This window comes from Schistocerca nitens, chromosome 6 (genome assembly GCF_023898315.1).
Source record: "Schistocerca nitens isolate TAMUIC-IGC-003100 chromosome 6, iqSchNite1.1, whole genome shotgun sequence".
NCBI lineage: Eukaryota > Metazoa > Arthropoda > Insecta > Orthoptera > Acrididae > Schistocerca > Schistocerca nitens.
The window spans coordinates 570,199,479-570,225,805 of record NC_064619.1 but is presented as its reverse complement, the minus strand read 5'-3'; the positions used below and the strand labels follow the sequence as shown (position 1 = coordinate 570,225,805).

General features: G+C 47.0%; 2 protein-coding genes across 2 annotated transcripts in view; both read right to left on the bottom strand.

Moving 5' to 3' along the window:
• Nucleotides 1-26,327, bottom strand: part of LOC126263688 (mitoguardin) — a 503,310-nt gene that overhangs the window by 336,884 nt on the left and 140,099 nt on the right. The window lies entirely within an intron of this gene.
• LOC126263472 (mucin-22-like) lies at nt 197-26,321 on the bottom strand. The gene is made up of 5 exons (XM_049960565.1): nt 26,314-26,321; nt 19,173-19,539; nt 17,215-17,420; nt 13,989-14,991; nt 197-523 (listed from the first exon to the last, which is right to left on the bottom strand). Exons 1-5 carry the CDS (start codon nt 26,319-26,321, stop codon nt 197-199), a joined length of 1,911 nt encoding a protein of 636 aa, XP_049816522.1.

Genomic DNA, 26,327 nt, shown 5'->3' with positions numbered 1-26,327 from the left:
CGAGTTTCGGGCAAATGCCGAGATGGGTAATTTGAAAGGGCCGATTTCGTACCGTAAGTCGACTTTGTCTCAATTAGTAATGAACACATCGTTGACGGGACATTAGACCTCTATCTTTCTTCCAAATGCAGCCGCCTTTCGGGACCGGTTCAAATGAACATCAAAACATTGCCCCAGTTGGATACTAATCTGCCGGTTACTGCTCCGAGCACTCGTCTATAGAGACTCGGCAGTGACGTGTCACACGATGACGCGCCAGACGGCGTCCCGAAGTCGGCGGTAACAGCTCAGGCTCCCCGCGAAGCTGACACACCTCAGAACACCGCACGGCGTCCTGCGTCCTCGCCAGCGGCAGCGGCAGCGGCGGTCCTCCCCAATCAGCGCGGCCGGAGTGAGCTGCCGGCGGCCGTGAGTCAGCTCGCAGCGTTAGCGACGCCCACGTCGCAGCGGCGCGTGTGACGTCGCCGCGGCCCGCGGCCAGTGAGTCAGCGAGAGCGCCAGCGCCGGACCAGCGGACGCTGCGCTACGGCGAGCACAGCACAGCCGAGCCAGGGGGATCAATACTGCCTGCCACCTGCCACCTGAAAGCGGTGACCGCCAAACGCCGCCGTCCGCATCAGCTGTCGCTCCAACCAGCGTCCGTGGCGACGGCAGCCCTCAGATGTTCACACACATTAACCCTCGCGATACCGAAGGGAGAAGGGGGAACGCGCGTGGTACTTTATGCCCACCTTTTGAAAATATTAAAATCTAGTTAGTAACGTAAAATTTTAAAATTCTAAAAAATATATTGTTTCCGCCCCCCCCCCCCCCCCCTCCCATGAAGCATGGACCTTGCCGCTGGTGGGGAGCCTTGCGTGCCTCAGTGATACAGATAGCCGTACCGTAGGTGCAACCACAACATCTGTTGAGAGGCCAGACAAACGTGTGGTTCCTGAAGAGGGACAGCAGCCTTTTCAGTAGTTGCAGGGGCAACAGTCTGGACGATTGACTGATCTATCCTTGTAACACTAACCAAAACGACCTTGCTGTGCTGGTACTGAACGGCTGATAGCAAGGGGAAACTACAGCCGTAATTTTTCCCGAGGGCATGCAGCTTTACTGTATAGTAGCATGGAGAGCTGCATCAAACCAGTCTCTCGACTGAAGACCACAACAACAACATATTGTTTTTAGTGCTTTCTTCTACTAAATTCCGCAAATATTTTAAACTTTTCAGTTAAACTTAACCGAGAAATTTAAATCATATGAGTAGATGTCACTCCCAATCAACTCATATTCAATATTTTGAGATTATATGGCTTACTAATACATCAACAACTGTTTAAAGAATATGTTATGAGTAAAACTGAACAAAAATTAACGCAATTTGCATTTCTTTCTTTCTTTATTTATTTATTTTTTTTCACAGTGGGCGTGAAGTATCCCCCCGCTGCTTGCTAATGCGTGTTACGTAAAATGCGTTGGTATTGCAAGGGTTACGCAAATCTGCCCTTAACTCAGAGACTGGTCTGAACAATCCAAAGTATTCACAAAAGTTTTAATTACAAATGTTATAAACTGCATTCTGAAATACACAGCGGTATCAGGTTTTTTTTTTTTTTTTTACGAAAGATGATCGATTCCGGTCTGGCATCGGATCATCATCGGGTCCACTGCACCAAAGAAGAAATAAGACCAATCAGAGGTGTGCCTCATTATAATACACAGCTATTCCAAGAACAGACTTTACATGCATCACATTACATAGTAATATACACTGAAGAGCCAAAGAAACTGGTACACCTGCCTAATATCGTGTAGGGCCCCGCGAGCACGCAGAAGTGCCGCAATATGACGTGCCATGGACTCGACTAGTGTCTGAAGTAGTGCTGGAGGGAACTGACACCATGAATCCTGCAGGGCTATCCATAAAACCGTAACAGTACGAGGGGGTCGAGATCTCTTCTGAACAGCATGTTACAAGGCATCGCAGATATGCTCAATAATGTTCATTTCCAGGGAGTTTGGTGGTCAGCGGAAGTGTTTAAACTCAGAACAGTGTTCCTGGAGCCACTCTGTAGCAATTCTAGACGTGCGGAGTGTTGCACTGTCCTGATGGAATTGCCCAAGTCCGTTGGATTACACAATGGACACTAATCGATGCAAGCGATCAGAGAGGATGCTTACGTACGTGTCACCTGTCAGACTCGTATCTAGACGTATCAAGGCTCCCGTATCCCTCCCACTGCACACGCCTCACACCATTACAGAGCCTGCAGCAGCTTGAACAGTCTCCTGGTGATAGGCAGGGTCCATGAATTCACGAGGCTGTCTCCATACCCTTACACGTCCATCCGATCGATACAACTTGAAATCCATCCAATCGATACAATTTGAAACGAAACTCGTCCGATCAGGCAGCATATTTCCAGTCATCAACAGTCCAATGTCGGTGTCGACGGGCCCATTCGAGGCGAAAGCTTTGTGTCGTGCAGTCGTCAAGGGTACACGAGAGGGTCTTCGGCTCCGAAAGCCCATATCGACTATGTTTCGGTAAGTGGTTTGCACGCTGACACTTGTTGATGGTCCATCATTGAAATCTGCAGAAATTTGAAGGAGGGTTGCACTTCCGTCGCGTTGAACAATTCTCTTCAGTCGTCGTTGGTTCCGTTCTTGCTGGATCTTACAAAACACTACTTGCCCAATGATGCTTCGGTCTTCGGCTCTTTCGGTGATGATGACTCTAAAATTTTTCATTGCTATGTTCGGTGCTACGGCCATAAAAACTCAAAAGCACAAGAATAACCTTAACAGAAGAGGAGGAGGATTGAAACTGGATAAGTTATTGGACCTACTACTAAATAAAACAAACTACTCCAACTCTTTCCCACTACAAACTATGCAAGAAACGTCGGTACTACTGTGCAGTCTTAGGCAGTCGTCTGATGACGTCACGAACCCTCTGTTTTGTGTGTGTATCTACAAACAGTTCGGCTTGCTGAGTTTGTTTGAGGCTGTAACAGCTTTTTGAGTCGTTAGAGCCTCTAGTGATGTCTCCAGCACTGGAATAGGAAATATTACGTAGAGAAATATGCCATGGATCACGATCTAATGCCCATAAAACAAAAATCACTGAAAAGGTGAGTATCTGCGAAATCTGTTATTTCTTAAGCATTTTGTGGGTTCATTCCAGAGACGCCAACTCTTATCTAATGGCCTTGTTCAGCAGAAGCAGAAGCCTGGACGACAGTGATTACGTGGTTGCTCTCGTTGTGATTATCGGCCAAATCGTGTCTGGGTACCATCTGTTTGCTTCGTCTGCAGATGGAACTAGTGCTGGACGGTGCCCGCGGAGTGTGGGTGTGCGACAGACGCGACAAGCAGTCGTCTCCCCATCAGTTTGTGGAGGCAGTGACAGAGGACAGCACCCCTGCCGCGGCAGACTCCTCCTCCAATCGCACATCTCCGGCCTGTGGCACTGCTTTGTCTGGAACGCTACTCGGATGTGAGAAAGAGACGCGTCAGAGATAACGTGCCCACGTCCGGTCGATATTTCTGCGTCCCTCGAACGAGACCAGCGTGTTACTTGGCTCTCGGCCTTGGCACCCACCCAGATCGCTGACAGATTGTTTAGCACGCACCTCTCTCTGAATCTGTCGACTAAAAAAGGAAGGATTCTTCTTTCATTTTCGTCCGCTGGTTCGCAAGGGAGAGGGAGTGCCTGAATCGATAATTATGTCCACATACACGGCGTGAACTCCGAGCTCCACTGACGAAATTTCGGAAGTAGTTTAGGGATATTTTTACTAGTGTTATGGTAGAAGGCACCTGTGGCCTCCGGTGCTCGTCTAAGAGTAATAATGTAATTATGATTTATTCCGTTTGTGACAACAACTACTTTTGTTTACATGGAAATACCTTTATAACAGTAAAGAAAGCCTGTAAACTGCACTCCCAAAAACGCATAACCATAAAAGAGAGTAATGCAAGGAACATTATAAACAGTACATCCAAAAGTGGTGTGATGTGGCTGCCGTAGCTGACGGAACGTCACAGCATTGCGTGCTTGTGCCGCTCTTCCTTTGCATTTGAACCAGTTGACGATGTGCGTATCGGCCAGTTCTTCAATAGGAGACCTATCGATAATATTGTGTACCACTGTTAACGAACAACTAACACTGACGGAAAAACAAACCCGAGACAAAACCGACAAGAACTGAATGCAGCCTTGAGAGCACAGCGTAGGCATTACTGACGTCAACAGCAAGTACCCTGAGGAAATTCTGTTAGAATTACTGGAGATATACCTCCACAAACTCAACAAAACCAGAATCTATGTTAAATGAACAAACAGAGTTCGCAAGCCACAGTTATTTCAGTAATTTTAAAGACCTATTCTAAAGTTATTTCTTGCGTATGTCAATTGTTTAATAATTATATCTGTAGCACTACGAATAAATTCATCTTTGACAACACCATGTACAAAAACATCTGTTAAGTGTTTCTAAACATGTGTGCGCAAATGTACATCTTGAATGAAGTGACATGTACTAAAACGACGGAGAAACGAATATTTGCCGGTACTAAAACGTTAAAAATACTTTCCTTTGATTATGGGGTAAGTTTACATTGTTCATTTTCCACTATTTTGCACATATTTTCCGCGTTCGACTTACGAAATTCATAACCTAACATTTAACCTTTCGTGACAGGAATATGCATTTCACCTCATTCACGAGAAGAAATAAAACATGTATTAAGACAAATTACACCTATGGACCCACAGGGTCCGAAATGCATCGTGTAGTTAATAAAACACCAAAAAGTTGTAACTGAAGGCGTTGTTTAATTCATACCTCCAATGTTATGAATACAGTCACTTTTTAAGATGCAAGATACGGATGAAATTAAATGGAACAATTTTGTTTCCACAAAAGACACACGATAAATATCGCCGAAATCCGCACTTTTGTACAGATGTGTGTGTGTGTGTGTGTGTGTGTGTTTGGGTAGACAGCACAAACAGATAAAGTCTACACACACACACACACACACACACACACACACACACACACACACAAAGATAAAATGCAAACAAAATTCTAATATCGCGCCGAACTCTCTGGTGAACAAATGAACACTGACTGGGCTGGGACACATAACAAACCACAATCACACTCTGTTCTGGTGTAGTGAAAAAGTATTTTACTACGTTATTTGTGTAAAATACTTGTTATAATGCCAGCAAAAAACTTTCTCATTAACATCGTTTGGTTGCAGATGGCAAGCTACCTGTAGTAATTAACACAAAAGTGATCCAGAAAGTTCATGCACACCAAATGTAAAGGTATTTACAAAAAGAAATGATCTGTTGTTTGAAGTAAAAATGCACATAATTTTATAATCATGTAACAAAATGTTCACATTACAGAATAAATAAAAACGAAATGTCACTGATGATGGCACAGTGGTGCCGAAACATGTTTGGGTACTGAGAAAAACGGTGTTTTGCCTAACTGGCGGACCTCACATCCAAAAATTTTTAACTGCAAACACGGCCAATACAAGGAGCTGCATATCAAAAGATGGATAGATCCTCCACAATGCTCGACGGTCTCTCTCTGGGCAATACATGAGGTCTTCGGTCTTCGTTTCGCATTCGCTGTTCCTTCGCGTTTCGACTTGACACACACACATCACCAACAAACTACTTGGGTATCTTTAGTAGGGCTGATACCTCCGTAATAGATTTGTTAGTCAGTTGACCTGCAATGACCAATCCACTTTCGAAGTCACCTAGCTTACCTGACAGACCCATTCTGCTGTTTCTGCTTCTCTACTGCCTCCTTTGATACTGATGGGTTCGCCTCTGGTGACTTATAGTGGTCATTACTGCTTTACATAGCGGAGTCCGGATACTTCTGATCAGACAGTGGAGTGTACACAGATACACGGTGCTACGTAATCAAACGAAATGCAATTAGTCTGTAACGGGTCGCCGGCCGCGGTGGTCTCGCGGTTCTAGGCGCGCAGTCAGGAACCGTGCGACTGCTACGGTCGCAGGTTCGAATCCTGCCTCGGGCATGGATGTGTGTGACGTCCTTAGGTTAGTTAGGTTTAAGTAGTTCTAAGTTCTAGGGGACTGATGACCACAGCAGTTGAGTCCCATAGTGCTCAGAGCCATTTGAACCATTTTGTAACGGGTCACCGTAGACCACGAGTTTCTTATACCAAAAGACTCAGAAAATATCTCTAAACCACCTCCGTATTTCTGACGCAGGTGTTCACACCGTATTCCGTCTCTGATGCCGTCCTCCACTAAACATTAAATCCTCAACTTACTTTTTTTATATACATATCGTGCTCCGCACGTCACCGTACAGCGCATGGCGAAATCGTCTTCGTATTAACCCTGTAAATACCGCGTGCATCACTGTCTCATGAGATACCGCTCGCGAACCAGGGTGCCGCATTTCCGCATTGGTACCATCCGTGCATTTTTGTTGGTATTATTACTTGTAGGAGTCTCATAACAATATAAGGACATTAAACGTCAGAAAAATATTTATTTCAACTTCGGTACCAATTTATGGGAAGAAAATACACACACCAAAGGAAGTTTTGCATCATCTCGGTTCCGACAGTTCCGGCACCGGTACAAAAAATTGAAATAGAGATCAACGTAAACATCACTTCCGCCCTTTTTATTGCTCATGAAAACCACACATTTGCATGTTGTAGCACCACACAGCGAGACGTGCTGTACACACCGGTACCTCTCATACCTAGTAGCACGTCCTCTTGCATTGATGCAAGCCTGTATTCCTCGAGGCACACTAACCACAAGTTCATCAAGGCACTGTTGGTCCAGATTGTCCCATTCCTCAGCGGCGATACGGCGTAGATCCCTCAGAGTGGTTGGTGGGTTACGTCGTCCATAAACAGCCCTTTTCAATCTATCCCAGGCATTTTTGATAGGGTTCATGTCTGGAGAACATGCTGGCCACTCTAGTCGAGCGATGTCGTTATACTGAAGGAAGACATTCACAAGATGTGCATCATGGGAGCGTGAATTCTCGTCCATGAAGACGAATGCATTGCCAATATGCTGCCGATATGATTGCACTATCAGGCGGAGGACGGCATTCACGTATCGCAGAGCCGTTACGGCGCCTTCCATGACCACCAGCGGCGTACGTCTGCCCGACATAATGCCACCCGGAAACATCAGGGAACCGCCCTTGCTGCACAGTGTGGTTCAAATGGTTCAAATGGCTCTGAGCACTATGAGACTTAATATCTGCGGTCATCCCCTAGAACTTAGAACTACTTAAACCTAACTAAGGGCATCACACACATCCATGCCCGAGTTAGGATTCGAACATGTGACCGTAGCGGTCACGCGGTACCAGACTGAAGCGCCTAGAAGCGCACGGCCACACAGGCCGGCTGGACAGTGTGTATAAGGCGTTCCGTCTGACCGGGTTGTCTCCAAGCACGTCTTCGAAGATTGTCTGGTTGAAGGCATATGCGACACTCATCGGTGAACAGAACATGATGCCAATCCTGAGCGGTACATTCGGCATGTTGTTGGGTAGATCTGTATCGCGCTGCATGGTGTCGTGGTTGCAAAGACAGATCTCGCCATGGAAATCGGAAGTGAAGTTGCGCCTCAAGCAGGCTATGTGTGCACAGGGTCGTATGATGGTGGCGTTGCTGTAAGGGTTCCTCCGAGCAATGATCCGTCATCCACTGCAGTAGTAGCCCCTGGGCGGCCTGAGCGAGGCATGTCATCGACACTTCCTATCTCTCTGTATCTCCTCCAAGCCCCAACAACATCGCTTTGGTTCACTCCGAGAGGCCTGGACACTTACCTTGTTGAGAGTCCTTCCTGGCACATAGTACACTACTGGCCATTAAAAATTGCTACACCAAGAAGAAATGCTGATGATAAACGGATATTCATCGGACAAATATATTATACTAGGACTGACATATGATTACATTTTCACGCAATTCGGGTGGATAGATCCTGAGAAATCAGTACGCAGAACAACCACCTCTGGCCGTAATAACGGCCTTAATACAGAGCTTGGATGGCGTGTACAGGTACAGCTGCCCATGCAGCTTCAACACGATACCACAGTTCATCAAGAGTAGTCCCTGGCGTATTACGACGAGCCAGTTGCTCGGCCACAATTGACCAGACGTTTTCAATTGGTGAGAGATATGGAGAATGTGCTGGCCAGGGCAGCAGTCGAACATTTTCTGAATCCAGAAAGGCCCGTACAGGACCTGCAACATGCGATCGTGCATTATCCTGCTGAAATGTAGCCCTGGGAGAGTCAGCCATGACAGAACTCTTCTACTTGGTGAGCAAGATGTATGAGACAAACGAAATCCCTCAGACGTCAAGAAGAATATAATAATTTCAACCCCAAAGAAAGCAGGTGCTGACAGGTGAGAAAATTACCGAATTGTCAGTTTAATAACCCACAGCTGCAAAATAATAACATGAGTCCTCAACAGGAATGGAAAAACTGGTAGAAGCCGACCTCGGGGAAGATCAGTTTCGATTCCGGAGAAATGTAGGAACACGCGAGGCAGTACTAACCTTACGACTTCTCATAGAAGATAGGTCAATGAAAGGCAAACCTACGTTTATGGCATTTGTAGACTTAGAGAAAGCCTTTGACAATGTTGACTGGAAAACTTTCTTTCAAATTTTAAAGGGATCAGGGGTAAAATACAGGGAGCGAAAGACTATTTACAATTTGTGCAGAAACCAGATGGTAGTTATAAGAGACGACAGGCACGAAAGAGAAGCAGTGGTTACGAAGGGAGTGAGACAGGATTGTAGCCTATCCCCGATGTTATTCAATCCGTATATTAAGCAAGCAGTAAAAGAAATAAAAAATAATCTGGAGTAGGAATTAAAGTTCAGGGAGAAGAAATAAAAACTTTGAGGTTTACCAACAACACTGTAATTCTGTTACAGACAGCAATTGACTTGGAAGAGCAGTTGAACGGAATGGACAGTGGCTTGAACGGCAAATATAAGATGAACATCAACAAAAGCAAAATGAGGATAATGGAACGCAGCCGAATTAAATAAGGCAATGCTGAGGGAATTAGATTAGGAAATGAGACACTTTAAGTAGTAAGCGAGTTTTGCTATTTGGGAAGCAAAGTAACTGATAATGGTCGAAGTAGGGAGGATAAAATATGTAGACTGGCAATGGCATGAGAACCATTTGTGCAGAAGAGAAATTGTTAACATCGAGTATAGATTTAAGTGTCATGAAGTCTTTTCTGAAATAATTTGTATGGAGTGTAGCCATGTATGGAAGTGAAACATGGACGATAAACTGTTTAGACAAGAAGAGAATAGAAGCTTTCGAAATGTGGTGCTACAGAAGGATGCTGAATATTAGTTGGGTAGATCACATTACTAATGAGTAGGTACTGAATGGAATTGGGGAGAAGAGAAATTTGTGGTAGAACCTGACCAAAAGAAGAGATCGGCTGGAAGAACACATTCTGAGGCATTACGAGATCACCAATTTAGTACTGGAGGGAAGCGTGGACAGGGGGGAGGGGGGGTTAAAATCGCAGAGGGAGACCAAGAGATGAATACACTAAACAGATTCAGAGGCTGTATGTCGCTGTAGTTACTCAGTGATGAAGAGGCTTGCACAGGATAGAGTAGCATGGAGAGCTGCATCAAATCAGCTGTACTGAGGACCATAACTACAACAACGGTAATCTGAGAGAAACAAACATCTATCCTTTGGCAAAGTACAGTCTTTGTCGTGTTCTTCAAGAAGCTGTAAAGACATATTTTCCAGGAAGTCCTGTCTATTAGTATCCAGCCCCCCCCCCCTTCTTTGCTGTGCTTATAGTCCGTTATTAGGTTTTCGCGTTTCTGTTTCTATTTCCTCGCAATCACTCATTGTAGATAACACGAAGACACATTTTTTTCTTCTTTGGCATATAGGATACCAGGGTGCAATCATCCTGGAATCCAGAGAGCGAAAAGCTCCTTTCTCGGGATTTCAGATCCAGGAAGTCTGAGGTGATTTCTTTTTTATTCTTTTTCATTGCACCAACAAATGTTACACCGTTCTCCAGAAGTAACTGCACCAACGGATAGCTAGTGTAATAGTTCTCGGTGATCACATTTCTGTGAAAACCTAAGATGGGCTGAACCAGTAGCTTCACTATGTCCAACGGTTTGTTCGATGTAAAATAAGGACCTTCCGCTTGTCTGTAACAGTATATCTCAAAGCTGTACACATAAAATGTTAAACTGTCGCGCATGGCAGGCCGTAGTTTGCCGGCTTAGCAGGCATGTATTAGTTTAAACTACACCGATCTCGAAAGGGAAGCAGCATTTCATCAATGGTCACAAATTCTGATCGGGAGTAATTGTTTTTACTGTTACTTTACCTCCCACATGGCTGATAATTTACCATACTTTTCTCTTATTCCCCTGGTCATCCTCTCATGAAACCTAAAGTTTCTCACTAGGAATACAAATCTGTTACAGGCAGACAGAGCTTGGCAAGCCATCATTCCTGTTCCATTACATTTCCAAGCTCTTCGGGCATTGGCGCAGCTACATTTCTGGAGAGCGATTACGACTAGCACTTCACAAAAGAGCTTTCACTTGCGAAATAGTAGTACACCTAGAATCTGTTTCCCTCATAGAATTGTACATCTCCGTTCTGAAATATATAGGTTTGTGTAACCAACAATTTTGTCAATCATATTTGTGAGAATGAATCTCACAAACGCGTCCAGATCCGAGGAAATATTTCTGCCCGCGCGGGTCGGGCCTGGGAACAATTTTATAATGTTTCTTGATTTTGTTTCATTTGACAGAGATAAGGAATTTGCTGTACATAGTGTTTCCCCATCCTTTCCGACTTAAAAACAGTAATCACTGCCTTGAATATCATTTAAGAGATTGGAATTTTCGCCCCTGGATTGTTCCAAGTCGATACTGTGGCAATCCACGCTCACACTTTCTTCCTCCCCTCTAATTCCATGGGTGAAATCGAAATCGCATGGAGGATCTACCCTTCATCTTCGTCTTCAGACAAAAAAATGCCTCTGAGCACTATGGGACTTAACATCTGTGGTCATCAGTCCCCAAGAACTTAGAACTACTTAAACCTAACTAACCTAAGGACGTCACACACATCCATGCCCGAGGCAGGATTCGAACCTGCGACCGTAGCAGTCTCGCGGTTCCGGACTGAGCGCCTAGAACCGCTAGACCACTGCGGCCGGCGTCTTGAGACAGCCCACGAAGTATATGAGGTTTAACTTCATTATGTATATTGTCCCCATTCCTAGAAAAGCAAAAAGGAGAAAAGACGTAATTATGTGCATTGCACTTATTGCAATACGCAGCGACGGTTAGCACAAACAACGGTTAAAGCAAAGGGATATACGACAACGTAAGTACGTACATGATTGACCGCGCGCGGTAGGGAGTGCCGCCTGTGCGATGTTTTCAGTTCAGCGGATAGTTTCTCACTGAGTACACAGTCTAGTGGGTAGCGTTACTGCCTCTGGATCACTGGATCCTGGGTTCGATTCCCAGCCGGGTTGGGGATTTTCTCTGCAAGGGGACTGGGTGTTTCTGTTGTCCTCCTCCTCCTCCTCCTCATCATCATCATTCGTAACAGTGGCTAGAAGGGACTGAGTACAAAAGTGGGCTGTGTAAAAATTGGGACTTCGTACGAGTGTTGATGACCGTACAGTTGAGCGCCCGACAAATCAACTGCCTAGACAAGGAAACAGGAGACAGACACATGCAGTAATCGGCGGACTAAGACGTACTTCAGAGAACACTGGGGTTTCTCTCTCTCTTACCTTAATGTCACAATTCGGAAGCGAGATATACGATGGAAGCGGGTGAATGTTCTTATGCGTGTTATTTTGAAAAAAATTTGTCAGTACTAACAAGTTTGTATATTATTACGCTCCTTTATCGGCATCTCTGGAAATAACTTATTGTACTCTTTAAAAAGCCAAACTCACAGCTTTACTTTCAGCAGCGCCTCTCTCGTACCTTCCTAACTTCTGTGAGGGCGAGATGTGAGTCATGCTTGGATAGCTCAGTCGGTAAAGTACTGACCGCGAAAGGCGAAGTTCCCCGGATCGAGTCGCGTTCCGGCACACAGTTTCAATTGTCAGGAGGTTTCGAAACAGCGCACACTCCGCTACAGAGTGAAATATTTGATCTGGAAACAATTAGCTCGAGAAGAAGAAAACAAACCGCATTCAATCACAAAAATCATGTTCATTACAATACACGACTGATTTCGAACTCCGGGAGCTCATCTTCAGGTGCTTTTTTATAATAAAATAAAATTAATTTGTTGGTTTTGTTTATTAATACATACTCTTAAGTAAGCATGCTTATCCAGCTTTGCGTTAAAGTTTTTTTTTCCTGTTTACTCTCTTTATATTTATTTATTGGTCAACTTTTTACTTTTTACATTGCATTACCACCACATTGTCATAGACGTCGTTTACTATTCGTTTGTGGTTCAATCTAGATGTGCAACTGCTTTTCCAACGTTGTTTACGAACATTGTAACTTTCTTGGCGACAGTAGGCAGTAAATGTCTGAAGATGGCCTTTTAAGCCGAACACCGGTTAGCGTAATAAATTATTACTGTAGAACAAAAGCAAACTAGCGTTTTTCATTTATTATGATGTTGTTCTACGAAGAACCGACGGAAGATTCAGTTAACATGAATATTTTACATTTCTGCAGAAAGAATATGTATTGCTATTACTAAGATGATAGTAAGATGTTGGATTATTATACACAGATGTCATTTGCTAAGTAATTACTTGTGCAAAAACCAAATGTGACTATGTTATGAAATGGTTGCAACTAATAAAGACCTGTTTCTTTAGGAAACAATAAACTTTTGAAATTAATGATAAATCTCTGGTCTTAAATTCTGTTTGTCCATTTAATAAGTTTTCACAAGATTTTTCTCTGTGTAACAGAATTTCTGATTGCTGTAGCAGATCAAGTTTCCTTCTATTGTTTTCTGTGTGGAGAACAGTTACGCTGCTGTGCAGGTCTCTATTCTGGAACAAATGGTCAGTTACTGAGAATTTGTCAAAGTGTGCTCTCTGTGGTGTGTACGGAAAGTTCTTCCTATTTGCTTATACAGAACGCTTGGCAACCGTTATTCCGTAATCTGTATTTTCTACTGTGGTTTCCTATTTCAGGAAAAAGATATTTACACTGGCATTTCTAAGTTAGAATTCTTTTGTGTTGTTATGCCTAAACAGGGAACGCTTGTGAAGGGTAGTGTTGTATCAGCTGTTTTTACTGAAGTACTTGTATTCCTGATGTTGGCCTGTTTTTTGTTGGACAGTTCACCAATTGATTTTATCGAGTACGCATTATTTATTGTATGGCGTCCTGCCCACTCGTCGTTTATAGGGAGCCTAAAGGATGCTGCGTTCTCGGAATGCTATACTACAATTCAAGCAAATCACATTAATAGTTTTTACTACAAATAAGAAGATTGACAAAACTTAACTTTGAATTTACAATGGTGTCGCAAGCGATGGGCGACATGTAAACAACCAAAGTCCTTTGCTGTATACAAGGTCCATGTAAGCAACTGAAATGGATCGCACATCACTGCTATCATAAGCTCTCCTGGTACCGCGCTACTACTGTTCTGGTCGGCGAGTCCCGGTCACGTACTGTGCTAGTACTGTGCTGGTCTGCGAGTCCCAGTCTGTTACTGTGCTGGTCTGCGAGTCCCAGTCTGGTACTGTGCTAACACTATACTGACTGCGAGTCCCAGTCTGGTACTTTACTAATACTGTGCTGGTCTGCGAGTCCCGGCCTGGTACTGTGCTGGTCTGCGAGTCCCGGTCTGGTACTGTGCTAACACTATGCTGACTGCGAGTCCCAGTCTGGTACTTTGCTAATACTGTGCTGGTCTGCGAGTCCCGGCCTGGTACTGTGCTGGTCTGCGAGTCCCAGTCTGGTACTGTCCTAATACTGTGCTGGTCTGCGAGTCCCTGCCTGGTACTGTGCTGGTCTGCGAGTCCCGGTCTGGTACTGTGCTAACACTATGCTGACTGCGAGTCCCAGTCTGGTACTTTGCTAATACTGTGCTGGTCTGCGAGTCCCGGCCTGGTACTGTGCTGGTCTGCGAGTCCCGGTCTGGTACTGTGCTGGTCTGCGAGTCCCGGTCTGGTACTGTGCTAACACTATGCTGACTGCGAGTCCCAGTCTGGTACTTTGCTAATACTGTGCTGGTCTGCGAGTCCCGGCCTGGTACTGTGCTGGTCTGCGAGTCCCAGTCTGGTACTGTGCTGGTCTGCGAGTCCTGGTCTGGTACTGTGCTAACACTATGCTGACTGCGAGTCCCAGTCTGGTACTTTGCTAATACTGTGCTGGTCTGTGAGTCCCGGCCTGGTACTGTGCTGGTCTGCGAGTCCCAGTCTGGTACTGTGCTGGTCTGCGAGTCCTGGTCTGGTACTGTGCTAACACTATGCTGACTGCGAGTCCCAGTCTGGTACTTTGCTAATACTGTGCTGGTCTGCGAGTCCCGGCCTGGTACTGTGCTGGTCTGCGAGTCCCGGTCTGGTACTGTTCTGGTCTGCGAGTCCCGGTCTGGTACTGTGCTAACACTATGCTGACTGCGAGACCCAGTCTGGTACTTTGCTAATACTGTGCTGGTCTGCGAGTTCCAACCTGGTACTGTGCTGGTCTGCGAGTCCCAGTCTGGTACTGTGCTGGTCTGCGAGTCCCGGCCTGGTACTGTGCTGGTCTGCGAGTCCCAGTCTGGTACTGTGCTGGTCTGCGAGTCCTGGTCAGGTACTGTGCTAACACTATGCTGACTGCGAGTCCCAGTCTGGTACTTTGCTAATACTGTGCTGCTCTGCGAGTCCCGGCCTGGTACTGTGCTGGTCTGCGAGTCCCGGTCTGGTACTGTGCTAACACTATGCTGACTGCGAGTCCCAGTGTGGTACTGTGCTAATACTGTGCTGGTCTAAGAGTCCCGGTCTGGTACTGTGCTGGTCTAAGAGTCCCGGTCTGGTACTGTGCTGGTCTGCGGGTCCCGGTCTGGTACTTTGTTAATACAGTGCTGGTCTACGAGTCCCGGTCGGGTACTGTGCCAATACTGTGCTGGTCTGTGAGTCCGGGTCTGGTACTGAGCTAATACTGTGCTGGTCTGAGAGTCCCGGTCTGGTACTGTGCTGGTCTGAGAGTCCCGGTCTGCTACTGTGCTGGTCTGCGGGTCCCGGTCTGGTACTTTGTTAATACTGTGCTGGTCTGCGAGTCCCGGTCTGGTACTTTGTACTGTGCTGGTCTTCGAGTCCCGGTCTGGTACTGTGCTAATACTGTGCTGGTCTAAGAGTCCCGGTCTGGTACTGTGCTAATACTGTGCTGGTCTAAGAGTCCCGGTCTGGTACTGTGCTGGTCTGCGGGTCCCGGTCTGCTACTTTGTTAATACTATGCTGGTCTGTGAGTACCAGTCTGGTTCCTTCCTAATACTGTGCTGGTCTGCGAGTCCCGGTCTGTTACTGTGCTGGTCTGTGTGTCCTGGTCTGGTACTGTGCTAACACTATGCTGACTGCGAGTCCCAGTCTGGTAGTGTGCTAATACTGTGCTGGTCTAAGAGTCCCAGTCTGGTACTGTGCTGGTCTGCGGGTCCCGGTCTGGTACTTTGTTAATACAGTGCTGGTCTACGAGTCCCGGTCTGGTACTGTGCCAATACTGTGCTGGTCTGTGAGTCCGGGTCTGGTACTGAGCTAATACTGTGCTGGTCTGAGAGTCCCGGTCTGGTACTGTGCTGGTCTTCGAGTCCCGGTCAGGTCCTGTGCTAATACTGTGCAGGTCTGAGAGTCCTGGTCTGGTACTGTGCTAATACTGTGCTGGTCCAAGAGTCCCGGTCTGGTACAGTGCTGGTCTGCGGGTCCCAGTCTGGTACTTTGTTAATACTATGCTGGTCTGTGAGTAACGGTCTGGTACTTTGCTAATACTGTGCTGGTCTGCTAGTCCCAGTCTGTTACTGTGCTGGACTGTGAGTCCTGGTCTGGTACTGTGCTAATACTGTGCTGGTCTGAGAGTCCCAGTCTGGTACTGTGCTTGTCTGCGAGTGCTGGTCTGAGGTTCCTGGTCTGGTACTGTGCTAATACTGTGCTGGTCTTCGAGTCCCGGTCTGGTACTGTGCTAATACTGTGCTGGTCTAAGAGTCCCGGTCTGGTACTGTGCTGGTCTGCGGGTCCCGGTCTGGTACTTTGTTAATACTATGCTGGTGTGTGAGTACCGGTCTGGTACTTTGCTAATAATGTGCTGGTCTGCGAGGCCCGGTCTGTTACTGTGCTGGTCTACGAGTCCTGGTCTGGTACTGTGCTAATACTGTGCTGGTCTGAGAGTCCCGGTCTGGTACTGTGCTGGTCTGCGAGTCCTGGACTGGTACTGTGCTAATACTGTGCTGGTCTGAGAGTCCCGGTCTGGTACTGTGCTAATACTGTGCTGGTCTGCAAGTCCCGGTCTGGTATTGTGCTAATACTGTGCTGGTCTGAGAGTCCCGGGCTGGTACTCTGCTAATACTGTGCTGGTCTGTGAGTCCCGGTCTGGTACTGTGCTTGTCTGCGAGTGCTGGTCTGCGGGTCCTGGTCTGGTACTTTGCTAATACTGTGCTGGTCTGCGAGTCCCTGTCTGGTACTTACTAATACTGTGCTGGTCTGCAAGTCCCGGTCTGGTACTGTGCTAATACTGTGCTGGTCTGAGAGTCCTGGTCTGGTACTGTGTTAATACTGTGCTGGTCTGCGAGTCCCGGTCTGGTACTGTGCTGGTCTGTGAGTCCTGGTCTGGTACTGTGCTAATACTGTGCTGGTCTGAGAGTCCCGGTCTGGTATTGTGTTAATACTGTGCTGGTCTGCAAGTCCCGGTCTGGTATTGTTCTGGTCTGCGGGTCCTGGTCTGGTACTTTGTTAATATTATGCTGGTCTATGAGTACCGGTCTGGTACTTTGCTAATACTGTGCTGGTCTGCGAGTCCCGGTCTGTTACTGTGCTGGTCTGTGAGTCCTGGTCTGGTGCTGTGCTAATACTGTGCTGGTCTTCGAGTCCCGGTCTGGTACTGTGCTAATACTGTGCTGGTCTAAGAGTCCCGGTCTGGTACTGTGCTGGTCTGTGGGTCCCGGTCTGGTACTTTGTTAATACCATGCTGGTCTGTGAGTATTGTTCTGGTACTTTGCTAATGCTGTGCTGGTCTGCGAGTCCTGGTCTGTTACTGTGCTGGTCTGCGAGTCCTGGTCTGGTACTGTGCTAATACTGTGCTGGTCTGTGAGTCCCGGTCTGGTACTGTGCTTGTCTGCGAGTGCTGGTCTGCGGGTCCTGGTCTGGTACTTTGCTAATACTGTGCTGGTCTGCGAGTCCCGGTCTGGTACTTACTAATACTGTGCTGGTCTGCAAGTCCCGGTCTGGTACTGTGCTAATACTGTGCTGGTCTGAGAGTCCCGGTCTGGTACTCTGCTAATACTGTGCTGGTCTGTGAGTCCCGGTCTGGTACTGTGCTTGTCTGCAAGTGCTGGTCTGCGGGTCCTGGTCTGGTACTTTGCTAATACTGTGCTGGTCTGCGAGTCTCGGTCTGGTACTTACTAATACTGTGCTGGTCTGCAAGTCCCGGTCTGGTACTGTGCTAATACTGTGCTGGTCTGAGAGTCCCGGTCTGGTACTGTGCTAACACTGTGCTGGTCTGTGAGTCCCGGTCTGGTACTGTGCTTGTCTGCGAGTGCTGGTCTGCGGGTCCTGGTCTGGTACTTTGCTAATACTGTGCTGGTCTGCGAGTCCCGGTCTGGTACTTACTAATACTGTGCTGGTCTGCAAGTCCCGGTCTGGTACTGTGCTAATACTGTGCTGGTCTGAGAGTCCCGGTCTGGTACTGTGATAATACTGTGCTGGTCTAACAGTCCCGGTCTGGTATTGTGCTGGTCTGCGGTTCCTGGTCTGGTACTTATTTAATACTATGCTGGTCTGTGAGTACCGGTCTGGTACTTTGATAATACTGTGCTGGTCTAAGAGCCCGGTCTGGTACTGTGCTAATACTGTGCTGGTCTAAGAGTCCCGGTCTGGTACTGTGCTGGTCTGCGGGTCCCGGTCTGGTACTTTGTTAATACTATGCTGGTCTGTGAGTACCGGTCTTGTACTTTGCTAATACTGTGCTGGTCTGCGAGTCCCGGTCTGTTACTGTGCTGGTCTGCGAGTCCTGGTCTGGTACTGTGCTAATACTGTGCTGGTCTGAGAGTCCCGGTCTGGTACTGTGCTAATACTGTGCTGGTCTGTGAGTCCCGGTCTAGTACTGTGCTTGTCTGCGAGTGCTGGTCTGCGGGTCCTGGTCTGGTACCTTGCTAATACTGTGCTGGTCTGCGAGTCCCCTGTCTGGTACTTACTAATACTGTGCTGGTCTGCAAGTCCCGGTCTGGTACTATGCTGGTCTGAGAGTCTCAGTCTGGTACTGTGCTAATACTGTGCTGGTCTGTGAGTCCCGGTCTGGTACTGTGCTTGTCTGCGAGTGCTGGTCTGCGGGTCCTGGTCTGGTACTTTGCTAATACTGTGCTGGTCTGCGAGTCCCGGTCTGGTACTTACTAATACTGTGCTGGTCTGCCAGTCCCGGTCTTGTACTGTGCTAATACTGTGCTGGTCTGAGAGTCCCGGTCTGGTACTGTGCTAATACTGTGCTGGTCTGCGAGTCCAGGTCTGGTACTGTGCTGGTCTGTGAGTCCCGGTCTGGTACCGTCTAACACTGTGCTCAGGGCTGGCAGGGACGACGCTTATATTCACTTCGTCTAGAAGCCGCTCCTATCGTGGTGACGTCCTAGTCAGTGTAGTACTGGCTGACGTCGTCTCACCGTCTTCTCTTCTCTTGCGTTCATCATCTTCGTTACAGCGCTTTTTGTTACGCCAGAACACATTGCAAGTGCTTTGTCTCTACCTATTTTTTGTGTACTTGCTTTGGTGAGCGCCGATGGACCTAACAAAAATACATGTAGACATATCAAGCACGTGAAGTTGAGCAGCGACCGGGGCTGAAAATGCATCGCGCCTTGAAATAAAAATCGCTAATTGTCAGTGGAGATTGTTTGTTTTCTTCTTTTAGAAAAGTAAGACAAAATTATTACTGTTAGTGAGGCTGACTGGTGGAGCTGCGTGGAGCCAAGGCACGTACAGTAGATAGAGCGCGGTGCGTTGCGCGGACACGGAGGAGCAGCAGCAGCAGCAGCAGCAGCAGCAGCGGAATGAACCCGCAGGCAGGCGGCGCCGCGGACATTCAGTATGTCCGTATAAGGCGGCTGGGGTAGGGGCCGGCAGATAGAGTCGTCGCGGCGCGGCGCGGCGCGGCGCTGGACTGCGTTTTTGCAGCGCCGCGCCGCGCCGGCTGGAGGGCATCCGGTCGCGGGCCGCGCGGCGGCGAGCCAGCACACGCACCTGTTGCCGGAGGCGGCTCGGGGCAGGCGGTGACCTCCCACCCTCTGAGTCACGCGGCACCTTGCGCGAAAATCCAGCTATGAAGTCACACTCAAAATAAACACTTCCGTGTCCGTGCAGAAATGTCTGCTATCCAAGATTTATAAACTCTCTATACTGCCTTGGCAGCACGAGTTTTCGCACATTATAGTCCCGTAATTACCGATGGTAATGAATGTGGGCTCCGCGTTATATATTGAGGTAACAAAAGCCATGGGATAGCGATATACAGTTATAAATATGGCGGTAGTATCTTTACAGAAGGTGTAAAAGGGCGATGCATTGGCGGAACTGTCATTATTACTCAGGTAATACGAGTGAGGTAATACGAGTACATGTGAAAAGGCTTCCAACGTCAATATGGCCGCACGACGAAAATTAAGTCTTTGAACGTGGAATAGTAGTTGGAGCTAGACGCAAGGAATATTCTGTTTCGGAAATCGTTAGCGAATTCATTATCCACAGTATCAACAATGTGCCGAGAATACCAAATTTCAGCCGTTAAACCGAGGTGGCGCAGTGGTTAGCACACTGGACTCGCATTCGGGAGGACTACGGTTCCATCCCGCGTTCGGCCATCCTAATTTAGGTTTTCCGTGGTTTCCCTAAATCGCTCCAGGCAAATGGTAGGATGGTTCCTTTGAAAGGGCACGGCCGACTCCCTTCCCCGTCCTTCCCTAATCCGATGAGACCGATGACCTCGCTGTTTAGTCTCTTCCCGCAGACCCTCAGCCGTTAATTCTCACCACGGACAGTCCGCAGCTCGGCTAGAGTTGTTGTCTCCGGAACACGGGGTCCCGGGTTCTTTTACCCGGCCGGGTTGAGGACTTTCTCTGCCCGGGGACTGGGTGTTTCTGTTGTCCTCATCATTTCATCGTAATTCGTGAGCGTGGCGAGATTCGACTGTGTAAAGATTGGGACTTTGTACGGGCGCTGATAACCGCGCAGGTGAGCGCCTCACAAACCAAACATCACTATCATCATCACCGCGGACAACGAACTGACCGACGACAAACAGCGGCGTTTGCGTAGGGTTAGCGTTGCTAACAGACAAGCAAAACTGCGTGAAATACCGCAGACATCAATGTGAGACGTACGTCGAACGTATTCGTTAGGACAGTGCCCAACCGACGCGAGTGCCTTTGCTAATAGAACGACGTCGCCTGCAGCGCCTCTCGTGGGTTCATGGCTATATCAGTTGGACCCTAGACGACTGGAAAACAATCGCCTGGTCTGAAGAATGCCGATTCAAGTTGGTGAGAGCTGATGGAAGAGTTCGACTGTGGTGCAGACCCCACGAAGCCATGGACAAGTTGTCAACAAGGCACTGAGCAAGGTGGTTGTGCCTCCATAATGGTGTGGGCTGTTTACACAGAATCGACTGGGTTCTCGGCTATGTTCAGCTACTTGTAGACGATTAGCAGCCATTCATGGTTTCCATGTTCCCAGACAATAACGGATTTTTCATAGATGACAATGCGCCACATCACCAGGCCACAACTGTTCGCGACCGGTTTCAATGCATTGTGTACTATTTTACCCACTGATCTGGCCACACATCGCCCGATATGAAACCCACTGAACATTTATGGGACATAACTGAGAGGTCAGCTGGTGCATAAAATTCGACATCAGCAACACTTTCACAATTTCGGACTGCTGTAGAGTCAGTATGGCTCAATATTTTTGCAAGGGACTTTCAACCACCTGTCGAATCCATGCAACATCGATCTGCTGCAGTACACCAGGCAAAACGAGGTCCCACACGATATTAGCAGATATTGGTTGGTTGGGTGGTTGGTTAAAGGGCCCAAACTATTAGGTCATCAGTCCCTTTTTCCTCGAACGGAGAGGTCTACGTGACTATAGACCAGAGATCACTGCTGCGCAAAAACCGAAGGGAAGAAAACTCTAAGGTCTACCAAAGAACAGCAAAGCTGAAATAAGGGGCGACAAGAAGAAAGGGAGACAGAGGAAGAAAATCCAGTAAGGTGCCCTATCTAGAGAGCAGCCGGAAGACCCTGGAAACAGAGTGCAATGAGGGGATATATATCTCCCAACCCGCAGCACTTAACAGAACTATTCCACTCAGAGATTACCTTGGAAAGACTAGCAACACAGACAGGGAAAGAGAAGCACAGAGACACGAAAGGTGAACAAGTCAAACAGACCACATGAGAGGGGGTGGGGGAGGGGAAGACTAAAAGAGCAAGTAGGGTGAGGACCAGCGTGGACCATTAAGCCCAGACAGTTGCAGATCAGTCTGGGCAGAGGAGGCAACAGAGTGTGCTGCCAATCCCTCAGTGGGCACACATCTCTTAAAGAGGGTGGTAATAGCCCAGTTCACGAATCCATTGCAGAGTGGCTAGGTTGGGACAGTCCAGGAAAGTCCAGACAAAGATAACTGATCAAGGGCACACAGAGAATCCTGGATACTAATGACCACAAGATGGCGAGGGTAGCACTAGTCGAGAGCTTGAAAACTGCTCAAGCAGTCGCTGCAGTGAGAAAGGACCCTACCAGTACAGGAACAGATACGCTAAGTAGCATCAGTAGCATGAGAGATGGCTACCAACTCCGCAGTGAAAACACTACAGTCATCTGGCAACGAATGCAGTTCATTATGTTCCATGTGAGTATAAGCAAAGCTTACATAACCAGCAACCATTAAGCCATCAGTACACACTACTACTGAACCCCAGAATGCACCAAGGATGGAGAAAAACTGGTGGTGGAGAGCCTTGGGATAAACCAAATCTTTTGGACCTTGGGATATGACAAGACAAAGCTGTGGCCTAGGGATGCAACACGGTAGTGTACTCGAGTGGGTCCAGAGGAGAGGTGGAAGAGCAAACACCTGAAGTTCAAAGAGGATAGACTGGATGTGGATTGCAACTGTAATCCCTGATCTGGGCTGCTGTTGTGGGAGATGGATCATCATGTTTGGAAAGAGAAGACAGTAGTTTGGATGATTAGGGGAGGCGCGAACGTGGAAAGCATAAATGACAAGCTGTTGTTGGCACCTCAACCGCAATGGTGAGATCCCAGACTCAACGAGTAATCTGTTCACAGGGCTGGTTCGAAAAACTCCTGTCGCAAGTCAAGCCCCACAGTGGTGTATCAGATCCAATATTCGCAACACTGGGGGTAATGCTGAACCGTATGCCAGGCTCCCATAATCAAGGTGAGATTGTATCAGGGTAGAATGACCTGCACCCCAGCTGCTGTTACTCAGGCATATTAAGGTGCAGCCAGCACTTCCGCTTAAGCTGGCAAAGATGGGGAATCCATGTCAACTGAGCATTGAAGACCTATCCTAAGAAGCGATAAGTCTCCACCATATTAAGTAGTTTGCGTCGAGGTAAAGTTCTGGTTGTGGGTGAACAGTTCAACCTCGACAGAAGTGCACAGCACAAGTCTTGGAGGCTGAAAATCGAAAGCCATGGGTGAAAACCAATGCTGGCGCCTTTCGTACGATCCTTGCAGTCGACGTTCAGCAACACCCACATTAGAGCAACAGTAGAGGCAAAAGTAGTCAGTAAACAAGGAGAGCGATACTGTGGACCCCACAGCTGCTGCTAGACCACTGATGGCTACTAGAAAGAGAGGGACACTCAGTGCAGAGCCCTGTGTGATCCCATTGTCTTGGATATTGGGGAGGGGGGGGAGGGGGTGTACTGTGGGAAGAACAAACTCGAACCTGGAACATACAGTGCAACAGGATGTTCAGGATGAAAATGGGGAGTGGACCCCAGAGGCCACACTCGTTTAAGGGAGCAAAAATGTGGTGTCACCATGTGGTCTCATAAGCCTTTTGCAGGTTAAAGGAGATAGCTATAAGGCGTCGAGTTAAGGAAAAAAACTATTCAGATGGCAGACTCCAGGCAAACCAGATTATCAGTAGTGGAAAGGGCTTGGCGTAAACCACCCTGCAACGGAGCCAGAAGACCTCGAGACTCAAGGAGCAAACACAGCCACCAGCTCACCATGCGTTCAGACGACTTACAGAGAACATTGGTGAGGCTTATTGAGCGATAATTGTCCATCTCTAGAGGGTGCTTTCCCGATTTCAGTACTGGGACAATGATGCTTTCTCGCCATTCCGATAGGATCTCGACCTCGCTCCAGATGCAGTTGAGATGGCAAGGATATGACAATGACAATCCATCTGTAGATGTTTGATCGTTTGGTTGTGGGCTAGGACACTGACGAATTCCTGGTTACTGAATGGAGCGTTATATGGCTTCAGGTGGGATGCAGTAAAAGATAATTGCTTCTGTCCAACCAATGTTTTAGAAGACAAAGGGCAGGTTGATAATTTTCAGACGCTGAGGCTAGAGCGTACTGCAGAACAAAATGTTCAGCGTTGGCGTCTACGTCAGTGCAATTCAAGGAAATACCAGGTACACCTTCCGGTGTCTGTAGAGATGTCTGATCTTAGCCCATAGTTGCGAAGCAGAGATATGTGGTCCGATGGTTGGAACGTACCGTTCCCAGCATTCTCGCTTCTGTCTTTTTATTAGGTGGCGGATCCCGGCAGGCACAGAGCCACTTAAAAGCAATGAGGTGCTGCATCAATGGGTGCCGCTTATGACGTTGAAGAGTACACTTACAATCTCTAATGGTCTCTGGGATATCTTATGACCACCAAGGTTGTGTCTTCCATCAGGGCGAGCCCGAGGAACAGGGGATCGCTAAATTAGCTGCCGAAAGAATGGCTGTAGTTGTACTCTGAATTGCTTCGCCGATCTCTCCATGCAGCAGGAAGCCAAAGTCAACAGCAGAGAGCCCATCTGGGCAGGCACCAGGATAATGACGCTGAGGGAGGATCAGGAAGTGGTCACTACCACACAGGTCTTCGTTGACCCTCCAGTGCATGGATGGGAGAAGACAAGGGCTGCAAATGGAAAGGTCAATGGACGAGAAAGTTCCGTGCACCACACTGGAGTGTGTGGGGGTACAAGTATTCAAGAGCCAAAGGTCAAGTTATGCCAGTAATTTTTCGAGCTGGTGATCACGGTTCCACTCCACAAAGGGTTGTGAGCGTTGAACTCACTCAAGATTGGGAAAGGTGATGGGAGCTGAGAAACCAATGCAAACATTATGTTCTGAGACACTTCACCATCGGGAGGGTGATAAAAATTGCAGATGGTAATATCATGAAATGCCCTTCTCCGAACAGCCACAGCTTCCAAAGGTGCATTATGAGGCATAAGTTGGCTATATAGAGTGTCTCAATTGTAAGTACTTACTATCGTACCTGTGACGTGACTCGTGGCCCACAATCTTTTTGAAAAATCAGAAATATGTCAACATTTCTGATGCCTTCATTTCACTTAAGAAATAATTTTACGCATAACCTCGGTAACAGTAATACAAACGGGTTTCTGTTCAACTACCGATAAAAACTTATTTACCCGCCTACTTTTGGACGCACAATGTGACACACTTTTATATCAGTCTTTGCTTTATTACTAAATAGTGTAACAGTCTGAACTTCGTTTAAATTATGTGAGTGACTGGCAAATATTGTTGGAAAGCCCGTAACATGAAGCTACAGCTTTATTACATGAAACGTTAAAGGAGGGGAAAAATGCTCTAACAAGGGGAGGCCGCCAATTGTGAAAATCAGGTTCGATTCATACTGCGCATAATAAAAGCTCATGACCAGAGGTATAATGTGCCAAAGCACCAAAATGCACTTCTCAGCCGTTGTCGAGAAAATCGACAGTTAAAAGAAACTGTTGCGGTGAAATACTCTCTACGATTAATAAGCCTCTACAGCGTCGTGGCGCAGCGGTAAGCGCTCGGATTCGTAATCAAAAGGTCGCCGGATCGAATCTCGCGCCATGCAACTTTTTTTTTATTATTTGTTTTTTGTAATTCAAATATATATATTATAATTCTCGGCACTCAGTTGCAAGAATTATGCATATAATAAGTTGTTGAAAGTCGTTTGTCGTGGAAAAATAATACTTGAAATAAAACACAATATCACAAATTTCGACGATTTTATAAGTTGCGCTAGGGACCGCACCTACCTTCTTTCGAAGTTAGCAGGCAACTACGCTGTTATGCGGCGGCTCGTTTCGGCCCATTCAACATCTGTCCTTCAAGTGCAACGAGCGAGTAACGGAGTTTATATTTCATACCTGCCACAGCAAATTTGTGTACGTGGGGTCTCTATTCCAATTCGAACGTTTGACTTACACTACACGTATTCGTTTCGGAATATCGTTTCTACGTCTTCCGTTAACTATAGGTGCTAAACATTATGAACACAATTAATAACATTTGTGAAATACAACTTTGTTTGCGGAAAACATAATGATGTTCGAAGTCGCCAGTTTTTCCACGACAAACGACTTTCAACAACTTATTATATGCATAATTGTTGCAACTGATTGCCGGGAATTATATATATATATATATATATATATATATATATATATATGCTACAAATACTAAAAAAGAAAGGTTGCATGGCGCGAGATTCGATCCGGCAACCTTCGCATTACGAACCCGAGCGCTTACCGCTGCGCCACGACGCTGTGCAAAATTATTAATCGTAGAGAGTATTTCATCGAAACAGTTTCTTTTAACTGTCCATTTTCTCGACAACGGCTGAGAAGTGCATCTTGGTGCTTTGTCACATTACACCTCTGGCCCAGAGCTTTTGTTATGCGCAGTATGAATCTAATCTGAATTTCACAATTGGCGGCCTTCCCTTGCAAGTAGAAAACGGATCTGGATCGCTCTTCCTCAGCACCTTGATCTTTTTTACCAAAAACAAACCGTGCCATATTATA